The following is an 18,739-nucleotide window of genomic DNA, read 5'->3' on the forward strand; positions in this document are numbered from 1 at the left end:
GTCCTGGAATAGCATCTTTGGAAGTGAAAGGTACCCAAGTGTCAGCCAGTCCGACTGGAGAGCTCTCTGTTCTTCTGTGGGTCCCGCTGCTCCTCATTAACAAAGATCCTGACGTTTGAAGGACACAGTCAGGTGGCATTGCTTTCTTCCTCTTTGGCAACTCCAACAAATACCAGCTTTTTATAAGCGGGAGGAGCCCAACTTCTGAACAGAACTAATGTATAAATATCATTGCTTGGTCCCGCAAAATGAAGATAGTTCTAATGAAAGCAATAATTCATGGTGTTGGGTGTTGCTAAATATCATCGCATTGATATTGTGTAATTTAAACACTCACAAAACTGCTATTATGGATTTTACCCAACTGTTTTCGTCTTTGAACCTCCTGTTGTAAGCACGGGGATTTTCAATGTTTTATTTTTGAAGGAAGGGCTGCATATTTCGGTGGGTTTCTTTTTCACAGGATTCACTATATCAAGGCTTGAACTAGGTTGAATTATGACTCAAAAAAGAGAGCTGACTCTGGCCCTTGTCCTAATAACTGATTGCTCTCTCACTCACACACACACACACACACATAAGCTGAATTTCAGTTTTAAAAACATTCTGGCCAATGTACTATTTAAATATTAAAATGTGTTTATTACCTTTTCCCCAAATCATGACAATTACAGTCATTTGGCATTTTATAAATCTCCAGGTATCTTAAGAAAAGAAATTAAAACCTTAAGGGTAGAATCACATCTTGTGGAAAGGATTTAACAGCAGCAGTAAGCTTGTGTTCTGACAGCTGCTATATAAATTTGGAAGCTGGAAAAGATAATGAAGATATTAAGACATGTTGTAATCAGTCACATTGGAATAGTTGCCAAGTAATGAAGTTCATTAAAGGAAGCAGTGTATTCCATGCAGCTGTATTAAATATTTAAGCATCCCAGAAGCTAGTGCTCCCAGTTTCCTGGGAAACTTGACCAGCAGAGCAGACTAGAAACATCACCCATGCTTACCTTATGCTGAGTTCCATGGTCTTTAGATACACCTATAAGGATGAAGGTACTGGAGTAGAATCGCTTGGTAGAGTCAGCAAAGTGCAAGAGAGCATTCTTGTTATTGTTTTCTTACCTGGTTAACAAAAAGCATCCTGTAGAGTAAAAAAAATGTCTCAGTGGATTGATATTGAAAAATTCAAATTACCATTTTCTTTATACTCAGCAGCAGTTTCCTGAGGAATGCAGATGAATTTCTATGATTTGAAGTACAGTTAATTCAAAAACACTGCATGCTTATGTTTTGGAATGGTTGGTCCCGTTAGGTATGAACTCAGGCATAGTTGTTTACTTCAAAGTGAAACAAGAATTCTGATTACCTTTGAGTAGGAAAAGAACGGAGTTGACAAGAATACACATAAAAACATTCTATTATCCTGTACTTATTGATTAGGTTTTTAATACAGACTCACAGCTGACAAATAGTCTGTTTTATGGAATGTCAAATCCATGGATAGAGATGCTAGCTGGACACCCCAGCATCACGGGGTGTCCATGGAAGAGAGAGCCCTCTCCCCATGGAACTGTTTACTTAGCATTTCGTAAAGGTCATGGAATGTCAGTCTCCAAACCTTACTTAGAGGTGTCCTCTTGACTTTCAGATTGATAATAACTCTGTACATTTTGCTTAGGTTCTTGCTTGATAAATATGTTCATCTCCCTAAGAGTTTTATGTTTAATCCCCTTAACCAGTCACTGTAAATTCAGGTGCCCCTTTGCACTCACAGTAAATGTAACAATATCACTGATAATCTGTTAGAAGGGATATAAAACTCTCTTGAAACTGGTGAAAGTGTTAAGCACTGGCTAGCCTTCCTTTGCATTTACCCTGTGAACAAGTGACAGAGGCATAGAAGTGCCCATTGGTCCAAACTTGCGTGGTTCTTGTAGTCATGGTGGTTCGTCTTTCAGCTGGTGCTGGGAACTTGAGTTTTGAGTACATTTTAATGAGGTGGGATCTCACTTATTTCAGTTGCTGATAGATAATAATGGCTTGATGGCAATGGGTGGAGATTTACGAAAGGAAAGGGGCATTTAATTTCCCGGAGTTGATGCCACTCTGAAGAAGGCATTTATATATTCTGTAAAAGTTTGATAAAGTTAAATGTAATTGAAGATAAACTGGAAAGAATTTGGGTTCTTAGAAGAAAGCTGATATCCAAATCCATGGAATCTTACAGATAAATTTCATAGTAATGGGAGCAACTATGGAATTAACTAAAACCCACAGGTTTATGTTGGAGGAGCTCATAAGAACAGTCTCATTAAAAATATATATATGTTGGTTGGCCAGAGGAGACAGATATAAAGATATCTTGATAATATTAATATGAGTTCGTGGCTATCTCTTCATTAATAGTTATATATATATGCAGAGAAAAGGAACTTTGGTAAAGGAATATATTAATATTTAAGAAAAATACTAGGTTTTTGTTTATCAAGTGTTTTACAGTCTTATTAAGACAATAAAAGTAACTTGACTAAAAATGGAACATTACAAAACACCCATAACCAAATGGTTATAAATTACTTAGTACTTGCAAAGTGATACTTTATTTTTCTGCTTTAACTCAGACATGTTGACTTTCAAGGAATCCACGCAGGTCATTTCTTTTAGGATTTAGAAAAGCATAGCTATTTTATTGTGTTTTATCTGTTACTAGAAGTTCATATTAAATGGAAAATAAAATTTTGAGTTAAAGCACCATGATGAGTATTTAGAAGGTTTGCTAGCAATGCACTGTTATTTGTTTTTTGCAGACGTGTACAGCATATGTGGACTTTATGATTTCTGTGGCCAAACTGATACGTGATGAAAGAGGACTGCCCATAGATGAAAAACAGATTTCTATGGAAATGAATAAAATTATGGAATTGGAAAAAGAAATTGCCAATGTAAAACACATTATCTCTGATATGCTGAATAACGTTAACCACTTTTTTTCTTTTTTCTCTCTATCATATTTTAAGGGTAAAAGGTGCAATTCCTTAACCAAGTGATAAAAATGCATAGCTTAGTAAAAGATCATTAACTTTAAGAAGACCTTTGAAACTGTAGAATTTTATAGTAAACTGGGTTTCTGACATTCGGGAGACATACTAAGTTTGACAAATATTAAACTAGATACAGTTAATTACCTATTATAAGTGAATTACATCAAAATTCTAACTACAGCCAAACTGTTGAGATGTCCTTGAGACTAAGGGCATACTTGATTGCTAACTGTTCAGCAAAACTATTTTAGTCTTGAACAATTTTACTTTTAAAAAATAGTTTTTAGTGATTACAGAGCTTATCTCTTATCCCTTTGCTAAGAAATATTAGCCCCTGAGCATGGCCTGGCCACATGACTGTGTGAGGTCTCCAAGTTCAGGCTGTCGGGCTGCTCAGCCCAGGAGATCTTGCAGGAAGAGTTTACCAGCACAGCCCAAGGGGTGCATTCTTGAATTCCCTCTAGCTACAGGTGAACTTTTGGAGCCTGAGTTGGCATTTTCTTGTCTGACTGGGTCTGCAGTCTCAAGTGAGTGAACTCTGTTGAAGTGGCATCTGGGTTATTGATTGAACCCAGGTTCAGTTTCAGTCTAGGCTCCACAGAGCTTTTTCTGACATTGCAAGCAGCCTGCACTCCTAAATCCCACCGGCTTGCCACTGCCATCAGAATCTTGAAGACTGAAGACCTTTGAGGGCAATTTTAGCCTTCCTAGGGCTACATGAAACCAAAAATCTACAATCAGATCCAGACTTTGCTTGGAGCTGCGGCAGGATGAATGGAAGTTAGATGGGTTATGTGTGGCTCTGTGTTGAAAACAGATTAAAGGAGGACAGTTTATTGCCCTAGGTTTTTACCACTCGCACCTTCCCAGACCATGTTCTCTGTTAATCATCTTCAGCTCTCTAGTAATTATATCTCAGAATTGTGTCCATATTTTCTCTCTTCTCCCAGACTCTGAGGTTGGGGTGGCTCCTTAGTCACCTTTGATCACCTGTGTCTCTCTAACAGTGCCCAGCTTGTTATTGCACACAGGAGATGCTAACTAGCATTCTCCGAAGATACCTTGCAACCTAAATAGGAGTTTTCTCTGTTTTTATTTGCTTTAAATTCTTGCAGAAACCACTGTGGCTTTTGGGGGGGGAATTTCTTCTGCCTGAATTTTAACTGGGACACGGAATGGTAGTAATTGGGGGCGGGAGACAGAATTTGAACAATAAATTGGAGATGACTGTATTCAAAAAAGTTGTTATAATATGAAACAGACACAACTGAGCTGCCCATTAACCACAGAAGGAAGCAGGCCTGTAAATGTCGCTTATGTGGTTTGGCCGTTCTCAGAAATATAAACAGATTTTTGAGAAATTTTATACTCAGCACTGCAACCAAATCTTCATAATTGTTACTGAATATACTTAAACTCTCAAATTTTACTTTCCTTTTTGATATGACAAAATAAATTGTAAAACAAGTGCAGAGTAGAACTTAAAGTGTATTTACCTATCCTATAGTCCTTTTTCCCTTAAATATAGTTTTACTAAAGAATTCTTAGTTCTAAAATAATGATCCAAAATTAAATCCGTAGGCTACAGCTAAACCTGAAGATCGAAATGATCCAATGCTTCTTTATAACAAAATGAAATTAGCCCAAGTCCAAAATAACTTTTCACTAGAGATCAATGGGAAGGTAAGTAGCAAGTTTTATGTACTCTCTTACTGTGCCATTTCTAAAACTTATAACATTGAATTACAGTTTCTTAAAATTCAATGATTTCTTATTCATTGAAATAAATTGAAGAGCAAATGAATTTAGATGACTTCATGACCGAACCAGGAAAAAAACCATTATTTAAAACTATTATATTTGAGTTAGAAGGAATTTTAAAGGTAAAAGCCCTTCTAAGGCAGCTATGCAATAATGGTGGGAATGATCTTAGAAAAGGGTTTGGAAAATATTAAAGCTGAAAATCCTTCTGAAAGACCGTTATATATTAGCCATCGGAGTTGGACAGTCAGATAATAAAAGCACTCAATTTTTTTAACTCCTAAAAAGATTAATTTATTCATAGAACTTGCTGTTCTCATCAAGGCATCTAGGGAGGTATTCAGAGCAATAATGAAGAAATACAACACAAGAAATAAGAAAACTGTCTCATAGAGTGCATTTATAAGCAGCCTTTGACATCTTTTTGCTTAGTTGTAGTTCATTAGCTGGTATGTAATTATCTCTTTGGGGGGCTATTCATGTGTACTTGTGTTTTAGTTGAGGCACACAATCGGGAAATAAAACCACATCCATGGGAAAATCTGCAAATGACCACATTCGGTGATGGATTCTCTTTGGCAAGAATTATAATAAAGAAGGACTTTTTAAAAAGCATAACCTTTTGAGTTAGGAATTTCTCACAGAACTTTTTAACTTGAATTTATTGAGGTGACACTGGCTAACAAAGTATACAGGCTTCAGGTGCACGATTCTACAACATATTATCAGTATACTACTGTGTGGTCACCACCCCAAGTCAAGTCTCCATCTATCACCATTTATGTCCCCCTATACCCTCTTCTACCTCCCCAACCTCCCTCCCGGTGGCAACCACCACACTGTTGTTTGTGTCCTTGAGGGTTTTTGTTTTTTTCCCGTTTTTTGCTCTATCCCTCCACCCCTCCCACCCAGCCCTGCCCCCACAGCTGTCAGCCTGCTCTCTATAAGGCTGTGTCTATATAGCTTATTATTAGTTCATTTTGCCTTATTAAATTCCACATACCAGTGAAATCATATGGTACTTGTCTTTCTCTGACTGGCTTATTTCACTTAGCATAAGACTCTCCAGGTCCATCCATATTCTACAGTTCCTAATAAATATGTTTTGAAAGAATGATCCAAACCACCAAAAGAAATCAAGAAAAGAACATAGCACTTCATTCTTAGAAAGTGATCGGCATGTTATATACTTATCTATACAATCATAGTGCCTAAAATATGGTAATTTTAAACATTCTCCATCACTGAAATATGGCATTTCAGCAAGATTTGCATGATCTCCACTTCTGCTGTGTTTTCTTATATCTTCTGGTGGTTGAATAACCACAATTCTCGCTTTAAAGAGACAAGATTCCATCCGTTGGCAACTCCAAATCTAGCTTCTGGAGTGTAAGAACTGCATGCCTAATGCCTAGAGACCCAATATTGACAGTGTTCTGTTTGGCTTCGTTGGACCCTCTGTGGTGTATCTGTACCGTCACTGAACCTCTCTGCTATGACTGTAACATGTTTTCATTTGCAGCAGGATCTCCACTGAGACATATTACTGTGTTTGAGTGGATTGTTTATTAATATCCACTTTTAAAAGATAAACAGTTAATACCCACTTAAATTTTTGCATAGACCGAGGAAGTTTTATTTTTAAAGCTAAAATTTTCTTCTTTTTATACTGATTGGACCAAGAAGATGACATTGAGCCTAATTTCTAGTTGTATATCTCTACACTTAGAGGCTTTGCTTTTGTTCCTTAATGATTGGTTTAATTCTGCTATCAAAATAATCCTGCTGCAGAACTAATTTTTATTCATAACCAATTGAAACAATTGAGGAGAAATCCCAAGCAAATATCAGACTGACGATTGGGATAATTGTGTTGTGATGTAGCTGACACCCTAACCACGTCTGACCCTTAACGGTAACTGAGTGTTGGAATCAAGAAGGGAAATTCATAATTACAGAATGTTTTGTGCCTGCTTTTTTCCAGCCATTCAGCTGGTCAAATTTCACAAATGAAATTATGTCAACTGTGGATATTAAAATTACAAATGAAGAGGATGTGGTTGTGTATGCTCCAGAGTACTTAGCCAAACTTAAGCTCATTCTTACCAAATACACCGCCAGGTAAGTATGTCAGCGTCCCCATGTCCTCAGAGTTTACATTTAATATCACTCTTTAGAAGCTTTGCAGCCTCATCTTTTCTGTTGCTGGGTGGTGGGTTTTTTTATACAGAGATCTTCAAAATTTAATGTCCTGGCGGTTCATAATGGATCTTGTAAGCAGCCTCAGCAGAAACTACAAGGAGTCCAGAAATGCTTTCCGCAAGGTGAAGAAATAATCTCTCTTTTCTTAAGACTTAAATCATAAAGAGACACATGGTTATGAAGGTGCCATGTGCACTGCTAGAATGTGGTGAACTTGGTCAAGAGACAAAATGCCAAATGTCGGTTATTCTGCCCGTATTTAGGCTGTGATGTCTAGAAAAGCCATCACAGAAAAGCCAGTTTTTAGGGGCTTTGCCATCCTATGTTTGTTTACTGTGGCATCATGATTGAAAGGCCATGGAAGAATATGCATTTGGTTATGTGAGCAGTTCATGAAACAAACACACTGGGTCAGTGTTTTTGTGACGTTAGAAACAATCACAGGGATATCTCAATGAACTTGATTTTTCAGGTGTTCATAGCACACTAGATATACACATAGGTGGATTACACTGGTGTGGATGGTCCACTGAGAACACACCTACCTGGAGACAACCTTAAGGCCTTTGATTAGGCTGTGCCTACAGTTAATCACCATTGTAGTCCTGTTGTAAGGGGCAAGGGCAGGGGGGATGAGAAAGGAGAAATTCTAGCAAACGGTTGGTGGCCAGTATTGGTGGTTGTCATGGAAAGGAAATAACTCTCTGATAAAAATGTTGTGGTTTTACCCTTTAAAAAAAAATGCAGACACATTTTTAAAATTAAAGAATGTAAAAATGGTATTTTGCTAAATTTCCTTTAGCTAAGTTAGTCCCCTTATTGATACTTAAATTTATACACATAGAGTTCATCTAAGTCCTGGAAGTTCAGCTAAAACATTAAAATAAAAATAGGAGAGCGCTTTTTTGTATAGCAGATTCCTCCCCTGTTATGATGTTTACTGAACATTACTTCACATGTATGTTTATGCAGAGATAATGATGTTATTTTGTTTGGGAGGTTTTTTTGGTTGCTTTTTTCTAAAGCTGTCTGGAAGGATATTAACTTGTAGTAGTAGCCTAAAGTTCTACTGGGACAGGTACTGAAAACATACCTTATTTTCAGATCATATATAAGTAAACAATCCAATTGAATTGCATTTTATCATCGACAAGGACAACGTGCCTTGTGAGGGGAAGCAATGAATATGCAGGAACTTAGGGGACATAAGAATAGAGTCCTGTGAAGTTTGTGCTCTGACCTCGCTGCGGCCGGCTGCGTCCTGACCAAACGCCACCTGCTCTGTCTCTCCCCAGGCCATTTACGGCACCACTTCCGAAACAGCGGCCTGGAGACGCTGTGTCAACTTCGTCAATGCCAACATGGACAGTGCTGTGGGAAAGCTTTATGTAGAAGCAGCGTTCGCTGGAGAGAGTAAACACGTGGTAACGTTTTCAGCACCGTGCAGTCACTTACTTGTTTGCATTGATGGGCAATTACAATGGTCCATAATTTGGCTAAAGTTTCGTTAATTGGCATTATTATTATTTGCCATTATTTCCCGGTAAATCTCATCCCCTGTCCCCCAAGGGTCTGGTTCTGTCTCTGATCCTAATGTCGTTTAGTCCGAAAGCAGCTGTCCTTTTTCCAGAAGCAGTAGATTCTGGAAACAGTCGCATGTTCTAGCGATAGAGTCATTTATAAACTCTTCTGTTAGCAAAGTTGACCAAGAATTCATGTTTTCTTTAAAACCTAGAAAGTAAACCCAAGTTTAGGTGAAGTGTAAGAAATGTGCTCCATTTTTCATTGTTACTGACATAAAAGTAATGGAACTTGAAGGTATGGTGAAAATCTGTTGAAATGCTGCTTCATGCTTTACTAAACTACAAATGGTAATGGCAGCTAATATTTTATGTTAGTTCTTGTTTTACGATAATAGCAACCATTACATTCTTAACTTGATTTTTTATTAATGTGTATATTAAGACCTATTTAATCATAAGTATTGATAAAAATATATATCGATTTGTTTAGGTCACAGTTTGTCTATAAGTTTACATTTATTAATATATTATCGAGTCACATAAAGACAGGTTATAGCTCTATTTTTTATTTATTTATTTTTAATTTATATTTATTGTTGAAAGTATTACAGGTATCCCTCTTTTCCCCCCATTGGCATTCTCCACCCCACTCCCTCCCCCACCCCCAGACTTTTACAGCACTTTTGTCTGTATTAATTTGTGTTACAAAAAATTAATTAATGGCCTAAACTTTGTCTTCTTTTCTTTTGCTTTGAGGTTGAGGATTTGATTGCACAGATCCGGAAAGTTTTTATTCAGACTTTGGATGAGCTCACTTGGATGGATGCTGAAACAAAAAAGAGAGCTGAAGAAAAGGTAAAAAGCAAGGCAGAGCCAACTATCAATAAAAAAATTTCTTTATAAAGAAACACGAACTTTTAAGACAATTCAGGAAAAATATAATCAAGAATTGCATAAGATTTTGAATAAAAACCTGATCAAAGGCAGTGAGGGGGGAAAAAAGGAATTGCATAAAACAAAAGCAAGTTCCTTCAGAATGTAATGTTTTCAGGAACAATTTTCATGGATAAATATTTTTTTCTATGATTTTCATTTTTTATTTTTCTTTGCAATCAGCCCCTATTCTCTGTGTTCAGTTCCAAACTTTGAAAGATCTCCAATTTTTTTTTAAGGAAGACTTCAGAAAACAAGAGGAAAATCTTACATGAACAAGTAAAGAATGAAATGCTATCAGTAGTTCATAATTTTCCACCTTTTATGAAATATACCTAAAAGGCCTCTAACAATGTCAATTTTTAATGCAAATTTCTAGCTAAATTTTTTAAACCCTGCTTCATTTAGCTTTTTATAAAACCTAGGGAGAAAAAAATACTATATTTCTGTTCGTAAGATGGTGCAATATTTAAGTTTTATATGGTGATTAAGTCTCTTTTTATTGGGACTTTTAATATCTTGCATAAGAAAAAAGGTGGGATTTCTAAGGAAATTTTAGGTTTAAATTTACTATGATCATTTGTCTTGATAACTATATAAAACTAGAAAGAACAACATGTCCAGTGACAACTGTACGTGCTTTGCGAGCAGGAGTCACATGCAACCTGATTATTTCTCTGTAATTACGGTGGCAGGAAGAACAGACCACATTTTGAACTGATAACAGAAGGACTTCAAAAACCTGTTATAAGAGAACCAAGCTGTAGTCCAGTTCTGTTTCAGGATTAAATCACGTGGAAGGACTATCTTTTTCAGCTTCACAGAGCCCCAGATGGGTTAGGTTTAGAATATAAGACCCCCTATATTTTCATAATTCTACAGAAACTTCGGGAACTTGGGCTGGCTTTGCTCCATTTGTGTTCTAGCGCTTTGTGACGTGGTTCTGTTTGACACAGTCAGCTGAACTGTTCTAAGTCATCATTTCCCAAGGTGGTGTCACAAAACACGGGACCTGCCAAGTTGTTCCCCAAAGAGAATCATGTGGTCAGAGAGCCTAGGAAACGCCTCCTGCAGGAAGGCTTCTCTGACCTCCTCCTAGTCTAGGCTCTGTGCCCTAGGGGGTGATTTCATGGCACCATGCATCACACTGAGAGTCAATTCTCGTTTCAGTGCCTTTCATTGATCTTCACATAAGCTCTCTGGGGGCAGAAATTTTGCCTGACATTGGAGCCTTGGACCCTTACCAAGTACCTTGAACCTATATTGAATGAATAAATGGACAAATTAATTCGTCCTGTGGGACACTTATAATAACCTAATTTTGACTGTAAGAAGTCCTGCAATAAAGAAGCCTACTTAATGTTTTGTCACAGTATTTACCCAAAGTATTTGACAATAATTATTTTTATGTAGTAACTTTTATTTCAATAGAGTCTTTGTTCCTTAGAACACTCGTTGGGGAAATGTGTTCCAGAAAATAAAGTGCTAATGAGACGGGCTGATTTATAATGGACTGATGGTGTGGAAACCTACAAGAAAATAGGCATGGCCTAACTGACTTGGTGACATATATCCTGTCTCGGCCACGGGGGATATCCTGTGCTTATGAAACAGATTTGTAACAAAACCACATCCCTTTGATGGCAAACCAAATAACTTAGAGATACAGGCTTAATTCCCCATGAAAATTTTTAATTGATTAAATTATTTAAGAGCAATGTGATATGATAGCATCGAAAGTCAAGCACCGTTGAGAAAATTAAAAAATAGCGATAGCAAGTAGTAAACAAGTGGTAATCATGAAATAATAAAAATAAGTAATTTAAAAATAATAAACAAAAATCAGAAATGGCAGTGAACAAATGGTAACCATGAGTTGGTATAATAAGAAAAACTCTTGTTTTTCACTTGTTTAATTAATATCATTCATTTAACGTTGAGAAGATAGGTACACAGCTTTGGAGACCGAGGGAGAACATAAAAACTCCAAGAACCAATATTCAAGAACAATATTAGCACTAAACATATAAACCCATCTCTGTTTTCTCAGCCAAATCAGTAAAGTGGAAAGAAAATTACAAGGTGCTACAATGGAAGCTCTAAATCTTACTTCTCTCGTAAATTGAAGAAAATGCCTTTCAGGAAAAAGTTTATACAACTACAATACATGTGGAACAATGACTCATCAGCTTTCATTTAGGTTTTCTTAGGAAAGCTGCAGCCTGTGAGGACAGAAGCTAAATTTCAGACCAATTTTTTGTTTATTTTGAGCTCCAGGACGAAGCCACTTCAAAGATTTCTTCTTAAGTGTTGTCAGGGACTCTTTTTGTAAACAGTATGGATCAAGGTATTCAGTTGATATTCATGGGCAAATTACAGTGTTTGCATTTGAAAGTCATGGAATCATCCTCACATTCAATATTATAATTTTCATAGGCCTTAGCAATTAAAGAAAAAATTGGCTATCCTGATGATCTTCTCTCAGATGTTGACGGCCTGAATAAAGAATACGAGGAGGTAAGTCTCTGTAAAGCCTCTGGGCTAATGACACCTGGGGCTGGTGGCAATGTCATTTCTAGCTGTCGGGTACGAAAAATTATGTGAAGTAGCCTAATCCCATAGGTCTCATTACAAAAACCTTTTAACACTGAAGACAGATCTGTGTTTGTTTTAGTTTTAGCCTTTTGTGTCATCGGCCTGGTCTGTATCTGTTATTTTGGTTTCCATATATTCCATTTTGAGAAATAAGAAAGATCCAATGTCCTTTAAAGAGAATCGGGGTAGACATCAAAGTGCTGAACACGCGGGCTCCTTATCTCACCTTTCACAGGCCTGAAGAGTCAAGTCTTCAAGTTTCCATCCACTTTCTAATTTTTCCTCCGCTGGGTAAGCTAGGTCATGCATTCTCTGTTTAAGAAGCAAACAAAAAAATCTAAAACTTGAGAAGCGGAGACTATTTTATTCCCCTTTGGTAATGTCACAGTGGTAAGAGAAGAGAGCTCACTAAAGTCACTGCAGTACTGATGTCAAACTTGGCTGAGGTTCTTGGTGCTCACCTTGTGGTCACCACAACTGCTTGAAACCCTGGTGACTACAAGGTAATCCTTGCGCAAATCAGAGATCACAATGACTCCTAATCCATTGATTACTAGTCTATCATGGGAGTTTGCAAGCCACAGTGTCCTCTCCTTTTCCATTTGCAGAAAAGCTTGACCGTTTCTTTTAAATGAGCTGGCTGTAGCGTGGGGGTCCTGAGGGTCCTTGTAGCAGGAGCCTGGCAGCTAAGACCGTAGATGCAAAACTGAACGGTGTGGGTTCAAATCCTAGCTCCACCACTCAGTAATTTGCTAAGAGCATAAAATCAAAGTCAAACTCGGTGGTTGAAGTATCACCTCTACCACTCAGTTACTTGGGCAAGTGCACTTGTCTGTGCCTCCAGTTTCCTCAACTTTTAAGTGGTAATAACAGCCCATCTTTATAAGGTTAGAGTATTGCTTGGCACATAGTAGGTACTACTAAGAATGTGCTGTTATCACATCTGGTATGTAAGGATTAATATCAATATGGTAAGGCTGGTCTGACACTTGGTTTTATGTGATTAATTACAAAAGAATAGACTGAAGTGACTCAGCTAGAGCGGCAGTGATCTGTAATATAGAATTAGGCTGGTGGGAACGAAATCCTTCTTTGGTGAGTTTTAATGCTCTCCGTTAACTTTATTAACAGACAGAATTTAAGAAGATGGCCTCTATATTTTTAGCAAAAGTTTTGAAGATACTGGTTTTAATATTTTTCCTAATATCTTTTATGTGATATAGTACAACTACAAGGAAGATGAATACTTTGAGAACATAATGCAAAATGCGAAGTTCGGCCAAAATAAACAACTGAAGAAGCTTCGAGAAAAAGTGGACAAGAATGAGTATGTATAGTCCAGTTTCTAATATGTTTATTCAGAAGAGGGTCTTTTTCTTTCCTCTTTGGTGGATGAAGAGAAAGAACCGGGCTTAAAATTGTGTTTAAAAGTACAACTGTCTATGAAGTACTTTTAAGAGCACCTAAGAGTGTTATACTAAAGATGGGTCATGGATTTAACTAAATTTAAATTTTTTTATAAAGGTATATCCTCAGATAACCTAATTTCTTTGGTTTCTTTTCATTTTATTGCCTGTCCCTCTGCTTTTCTTGTGGACAAGGTTCTCAAGAACACCTTAATCTAAGTAACCGATGGGTCCTTCCAGCCTTCTCTGAGGCCTTAACTATACTCAGAATTTCTTCTGCCCCCAGCTCCACCTCTTTTCTGTCAGTGTGTCGCTCCACAGGTCCTCCCTCGTCCTGGTTTGCTCCATGTAACGCTTCTCTCGCCCTAGTGGTAGCCAAATATGAGATACCAGGAATCACTCTCTTTCATAGCCTTCAGATGTTCCTAAGCTCTGCTTATTAGTGGCATTAGTACTTCCTATCAACTGTTGGTTTAGTGTTTATCTATCAATTAAATGCATGTGTCCAACATATTTATCAACCTCTGTGTTTGTACACATAAATCCCTAGAATTGCTTAGGTTGATATCTCACTAAGTTCTTAGCTGCTAGAGAATAGAGGACATTCCTTTTGACCATTCAGCACAGCACGGAATACATAGATTTTCAGTTAAAACTAATTAATTAACGGCGAACAAGTGAAAAATACGTATAATAACTTGATTTGTGTGGTAAAGGACACAATAGCATAACAGGGAGGTGCTTGGTTCATTTATGTATTCATTTATTCTTTTGAGTATTCCTTTATTAAGCTAATATTTTGGTGTCGTTGGGTACTGGGAATATAAAAGGCTGACTTTGATCATATTACATTACATTAAAACAGCAAAAAGTGGTGTTGAAGAAGGGAAGAGATCCCCCCTTTGCCCCTCTTGAGTTGTTAAGGTTAGACTAATAAAGTTGACATAAGACCAGATTAACAGAGGAAAAAAGCAATTTAATATGTGCACACAGGAGATTAAAAATGATACTCTTAGAAATGATGAACCAGTCAGCTTTTTATACCTTTTAGACAAAGAAACAATAAATTTAACAGGGCAAAGGAACTTAGGTTTGTGTACTCATTAGTGAAGAATCTATACAGAGTTTGGGCTTTGATAGTAAATTAGTAAAGAAATAACAAGTTTTGTTTATACTGCTTTTTGGCCCTGAATTCCTTAGCTAGGGATAAGGGTGGCTCAGCCTCCTGGAGCAAGGAGGGCACCTTTCACAGGGGACATTTATTTCCCGCGTCCAAGGAAACAAGGGAGGGTCAATGTGCCCTTACTGCATTGTCTGCTTGTCAAGTAACTTTAATTCAAAGTAATCCTTATACCATTGTGGGATATTTTGGGGTGCCCTGCCCTGGCCCCAACAGTAGGAAAGACATGATATAATAAACTACCACCAGGAAGGAAATTTTGGGCCAAGAAAGGTCCACATGCAGTGGGATTGTTTGATGACAAGACTGTTCTATTCTTAGTAAGCCAAGTGCAGGTTGGGCAGAATTCCTAAATGGAAATGCTAATACAGTTCTTTACTTAACATTTTGAACACTTCAGGTATCCTGAAAGAGAGGCTGATTTCTTTTGCTGACCTCTGGGTTTATACTGGAGCAAGTGTTGTGTTGTCTGGGGCTTAAAACGGGGCTGCACAGGTCAGAGATTGTTTAGCGTCCCAGCTGGCAAAGAGGAAGAACCATGGTTCCGTACGGGTGGTGCTGTTATAGATTATCAAGCCGTTTCTCTAGAAACCCACACAGAGTCATCAGAAAGGATACTCTGTGGGTTAAATTTATAATCAGAGAAGTTTCTGACAAATCTGAATATTTTCATTTCTTTAAAATACATCTACTTACATTTAATAAGTGTCAGCACTGTGTAAATTATTGTCAAATATTCTTTCTGAAAATAGCTACTATAACCTGCATCCGCATGACAGGAAGATGTATTTGTAGTTTAAAAAATAGTTGTTGAAATATTGCTTGATATTTTCTTTTGAAGCTGATGTAGTCCCAGTTCCAGAATCATTTTGTAGTATAGTTTCCTCTTTTATTCCCTGTCATCATCATATGTCTTGGTCTTCTCTGAGTCCCTTTCTCTTTATGATAGGTAATCAAAGGCCAAACTTGTATATAATATTTTAATGAATGTTTGGTGAGGAGCACGCATGCTCAGTAGTTCTTTGCGGATCTTCTCCGCGAGCTTCCGACACTCCCAAGCGCAGCGCGACTTCTCGGGCCCCCCCTGGCTAGTGCTGGATACGGAGGGCAAGGGCCCAAAACTCGACCGCACGTTGGAGCCCTCTGGGGAGCTCAGAAATAGCACCGATCACCCAACTCCACCGCCCTGGATTTGGATGTACTTGCCTGTGGGTGGGGACCCAGCACAACAGGTTCCTGAGTACATTTTGTTCAGTGTTATTTCGTAAATAATGTCGGTGAGATGCTTAAGTGGGGACTTTTAACTCTTCTTTGCATCCGTCCGCCTGCGGTAGGATCGGTTTCCTTAGACATCATTTCGCCACAGTTCCAGGAGCCTACGGAGGAGGTTCAGTGAGGACTCACTGTACTGATCACCTCTTTCTAAGAAATGTGTTACTGTGCAGAACAGCGCGGATTGCGGCAAGCGCGAGAGGAAATGGTGCAATCGAGAGGCACAGTAAACACGACACGCGTGAGGCTGTTGCGGGGGTGACACAACATACCGTTATAGCGAACTTGGTTTTTCTTTTACTAAGTAGAAAGAATGCACTCTAAAATAACAGTAAAAGTATAGGATAGCAAATACATAAACCTGTAGCACAGTCGTTCATTGTCGTTATCGATATTACGCACCGGACACAGTGGTATGTGCTATACTTTCATACGACTGGAAGCGCAGTAGGTTTGTTTACTGTGGTAGGACATCCCCAGGCTACAATGTCACTGGGCAATAGAAATTTTCAGCTCTACGATAATCTTATGGGCCCACCATCGTGGATGTGGTGGCAGTCACCGAAACGTTATGCAGAGCATGACTGTATCTAAAATGATTTAGTTCCAGTAACATGATCATTTTCTTACAGTCCATAGAACAAACATAAACCTCTAAAGAGAAAAAGATAGACCGGAGCAAAACAAAATGAATTTCTTCTCTTGTTTTTAGGTCTGATGCCATTTTGTCAGTTTCTCAGGACAAAACTTCCTATAACGTAATTGGGACAGGTAGTGCCAGCGTCGGCACATCACTACGGTTGAGCCGTGGAGTTACTTTTTATAAGCTGCGAAGACTTATTTTATTGCTGAGTCTTTCTTGCTAAAGGACATAAAAATCAAAACACAGGTATTGGCAGCATAAACGTGGCATTGACCAGCCGCAGTGTGTGCAGAGCGCTGTGGCAATCACTGCAGAGGAGGGAGAAATGCACGGGCCATGGCCCCGGGCTGGGAGCTCCCAGCCCAGTGCAAGAACCAGGGGAGGAACAAGCAGATCTCACCAAAGGCAGGGTTGGCTGGTGCTGTTACAAAGAAGCAAAGTGCTAGGGCAGCACTTTTTTAAAAACCACAATTAAATCTTTGCTTATTAGTAAAACATTCCCAGGAAACATGTCAGCATTTAACTTAATATTGAGGTGAACAGAGGATTCACTACAAACAAAACACAATGCTCGGTTCCTGTCTGTCTTCCCTTCATTGTTTCACACCTGCTGTTTGTTCCGATTGGATGGTGGGAAGCCCCTGAAGTAAATGGTACTCCTGAGGCTGACAGCCCAGCCTAGGGGGCTCTATGGGTTCTTCTCGAAAGGCCAACGCCAAAAATGGCAGGTGGGTTGGCCCCCTGTGAAGTGGCACCAGAGTTTTGTCACTGTCTTGAGTCGGTGACACTCTTTTGTGTCCCAGTTCTGCCTATTACTACCTGTGGCCTTTGAAAAGACAAGCAGGCTCCTTGTTTCTAAAAGGAGCAGGTTGATTTAGGCCGTATGAGAGCTCTCAGGTTCTAAGCTGTGTGAGAGCCTTCAGTAGTTCTAGAGCCCTGACTGTGAAGCTTTGAAAGGAGCTGGGATGTTTTCTTCCTTGGCTTTTCCGCCTCAAGCGAGCCAAGAGGAAAAGAGAGGTAGGGAAGTACCTGCCCTCTTTCTAAAATACTCCTCCTGATTTTCCCATCTGCTAGTGTTTCTAGAATCACTCTTCTTTCTAAGTAAGTCCTGTGCCCGTGAACTTAGCTACTAAAAGAAAAATAGTGCGGTAGGACTTATATGGGTCAATGAGATGGCACAGAGGTGGGGTGTTAATAGGACCTATCCATGGATGTACAGATGCTGGTGACTTAGGGCACAAAGGAATCTCCATGAGTGTACATTTATGGGGAAGATCTGTGAAAATAATTATTTGGCTCATCAAGTACTACTCAGCAAAAAAGATGGAATAACAGATAGTTAGACTAAGCTTGGACACATCACTCTAACTCCCCATGGCAGTATCTGACGTGGTATGCTCAGGTTCTGCACATGTTATAATAGACAAAAATTTTCAATTGTCAACTTTTATGCTCCCAATAAACCAACCAACATTGCAGTTTTCTAGTGTGTTTTGGAGTTATAAGCAAAACACATTTTATCAGTAAAAATATTTCTTTGTTTTTTTAATTAGCACCCAGAGAGGGTTTGGTTTAGTTTTGTTCAATTTTTATTTTCTAATGGGAAGGAGAAGTAGGGAGGGAAGATAAATAATTGAAAGGTTGAAGTGTTAAACTGGGAGAGCTTTGCAAAAGAATTCTGGAACTTCCATGCCAGCGTGCCCTCTAGAGAGGACAGTATCCAGATGGCACAAGGCTTCCTTCCAGCTGCCATCACTCCCTTCAGCTCACAGAGCAGCACAGCCTCACCTCCGCCTGTGCCCGCCCCCCTCCCATGGTCCCACGATGAGAAGAGTCAGCAGTCTTGGGCCTGGAGGACCCATCGATATGCCTAGGCCCAAATCTGTATTGAGCACCTATCATGTTTCCAAACTGTTCTGAGCCCTAGAAATGCAATTAAGAACAAGACATGAAATAAACAACAAAGACTGCATCAAACTAAAAAACTTCTGCACAGCAAAGAAAATAACAGAATAAAAAGACAACTGATGGAATGGAAGAAAATATTGGCAAGTCATATATATGATAAGTGGTTAATCTCCAAAATATATAACGAGTTTTTACAATTCAGTAGCAAAAAGCTAATAACCCAATTTTAAAATGTGATAAGGTCTTGAACAGACATTTCTCCCAAGAAGACATAC

At 38.5% G+C, this 18,739-nt stretch overlaps 1 protein-coding gene across 9 annotated transcripts in view; it reads left to right on the forward strand.

Moving 5' to 3' along the window:
- The window catches only part of MME (membrane metalloendopeptidase), a 578,791-nt gene that overhangs the window by 535,235 nt on the left and 24,817 nt on the right, over window positions 1–18,739 (forward strand). For all 9 annotated transcript variants that reach the window (XM_081139397.1, XM_081139393.1, XM_081139395.1 and 6 more), the window contains 8 exons: window positions 2,808–2,942; window positions 4,623–4,724; window positions 6,787–6,923; window positions 7,033–7,126; window positions 8,300–8,428; window positions 9,284–9,382; window positions 11,897–11,977; window positions 13,279–13,382. In XM_081139397.1, coding sequence (XP_080995523.1) covers window positions 2,808–2,942; window positions 4,623–4,724; window positions 6,787–6,923; window positions 7,033–7,126; window positions 8,300–8,428; window positions 9,284–9,382; window positions 11,897–11,977; window positions 13,279–13,382 — 881 coding nt within the window. The remainder of the gene's footprint in view (window positions 1–2,807; window positions 2,943–4,622; window positions 4,725–6,786; window positions 6,924–7,032; window positions 7,127–8,299; window positions 8,429–9,283; window positions 9,383–11,896; window positions 11,978–13,278; window positions 13,383–18,739) is intronic.

Source organism: Miniopterus schreibersii (assembly GCF_964146895.1).
Source record: "Miniopterus schreibersii genome assembly, chromosome: 5".
Classification (NCBI taxonomy): domain Eukaryota; kingdom Metazoa; phylum Chordata; class Mammalia; order Chiroptera; family Miniopteridae; genus Miniopterus; species Miniopterus schreibersii.